The sequence below is a fragment of the Danio aesculapii genome, chromosome 15 (assembly GCF_903798145.1).
Source record: "Danio aesculapii chromosome 15, fDanAes4.1, whole genome shotgun sequence".
NCBI classification, from domain to species: Eukaryota; Metazoa; Chordata; class Actinopteri; order Cypriniformes; family Danionidae; genus Danio; species Danio aesculapii.
In genome coordinates, this window is record NC_079449.1 from 5,655,044 (window position 1) to 5,656,878 (window position 1,835).

Sequence of the window (1,835 nt, forward strand, 5' to 3'; positions counted from 1 at the left end):
TCATCTGTGTTTAACTCTGTGCGTGTGTGTGTGTGTGTTTATGGTTCGTTTATCTGTCTGCGTGTGTGTTTATCTGTGTATCCATGTTCAACTCTCTGTGTGTCTATTTTTATCTATGTGTGTATATCTGCGTATCCATGTGTAACTGTCGGTGTGTATCAGTGTATTCATTTGTGTCTGTGTGAATCAATATGAATATGTGTTTGTGTATCCATGTGTGAGTATCTTGTCTTTGTATGTATGTCTGCAAATCCATGTGTAACTCTGTGTGTGTATCTTTGTGTGTGTCAACGCATCTATGTGTAAATGTGTGTGTCTGTGTGTATCCATCCGTATCTGTGTGTGCAACTCTCTCTGTATCTGTGTGTAAATGGATATCTGTGTCTGTATCTTTGTGTGTGTGTGTGTGTTTCTGTATCCCTATTTCCTAACTCTCTCTCTCTCTCTCTGTGTGTGTGCGCTCCTCAGCTCATCAGAACCGAGTGTCAGATCTCCTGTTCTCTATGGAGAGTCAGTGGCTGGTCAGCACGGGTCATGATAAGAGCATCAGCTGGATGAGCACTCAGAGCGGCTCTATGCTGGGACGCCACAGCTTCGGCTCCTGGGCTTCCTGTTTACAGTATCCTTCACCTCAGACCAGTCTCTCAACGCTTTTACTCTGACTCTATATTTAGATCGCTCTCTGTGTGTCTCCTGAGCATTCTGTTGTGTGCTAATGGATATAATGGGATTGAGGTGGTCACATTTTACAGATTAAGTAAATAATCACTGAAATATTTAAAAAAATATTATTAAAAAGTTCAGTTCTGCAGGATTCCAGCTTGAATTACTTTACCTCAGCTCCATTAGTTTGTGTTTGTACAGTTTTGTTTCGTCTTTAGCTCATGTAAACACTAGTACAGTACTGGAAAATGTGTTTTGAATTTAAGTGCAACTTTTTTTGGTTCATCAATTTTGTGTTTTTTTTTTTTTTTTTTTATTAAGTAAAACACTTCTGCTCACCAAGGCAGTTTTCAATTTGATCACAAATACCATAAAACAGTAATCGGCTCTTTATTAGGTACACCTTAGTTGCACCGGTTAGGCCCCCCTTTTGCCTTCAGAACTGCCCTAATCCTCCGTGGCATAGATTCAACAAGTACTGGAAATATTCCTCAGAGATTTTGGTCCAAATTGACATGAGATCATCACACAGTTGCTGCAGGTTTGTCTGCTGCACATCCATGATGCGAATCTCCCGTTCCACCACATTCTCACCACCGGTTCTCTATTGGATTGAGTTCTGGTGACTGTGAAGGCCATTTGAGTACAGTAAACTCATTGTCATGTTCAAGAAACCAGTCTGAGATTCAGGCTTTGACATGGTGCGTTATCCTGCTAGAAGTAGCCATCATAAGATGAGTACACTGTGGTCATAAAGGGATGGACATGGTCAGCAACAATACTCAGGTAGGCTGTGGTGTTGACATGATGCTCAATTGGTACTAATGCGCCCAAAGTGTGCCAAGAAAATATCCCCCACACCATTACACCACCACCAGCCTGAACTGTTGATACAAGGCAGGATGGATCCATGCTTTCATGTTGTTGATGACAAACTCTGTCCCTACCATCTGAATGTGGCAGCAGAAATGGAGTCTCATCAGACCAGGCAACGTTTTTCCAATCTTCTATTGTCCAGTTTTGGTGAGCCTGTGTGAATTGCAGCCTCAGTTTCCTGTTCTTAGCTGACAGGAGTGGCGCCCGGTGTGGTCTTCTGTAGCCCATCCACCTCAAGGTTGGACGTGTTGTGTGTTCAGAGATGCTCTTCTGCAGACTTCGGTTGTAACGAGTGC

At 42.6% G+C, this 1,835-nt stretch overlaps 1 protein-coding gene across 1 annotated transcript in view; it reads left to right on the forward strand.

Annotated features, from left to right (window-relative positions):
• The window catches only part of wdfy1 (WD repeat and FYVE domain containing 1), a 24,732-nt gene extending 23,977 nt beyond the window's left edge, over window positions 1-755 (forward strand). Inside the window, exon 5 of the mRNA XM_056473806.1 lies at window positions 469-755. Within this exon, the coding sequence (XP_056329781.1) occupies window positions 469-662 (194 nt within the window). The 3' untranslated portion in view covers window positions 663-755. The remainder of the gene's footprint in view (window positions 1-468) is intronic.
• The last annotated feature ends 1,080 nt before the right edge of the window (window positions 756-1,835 follow it).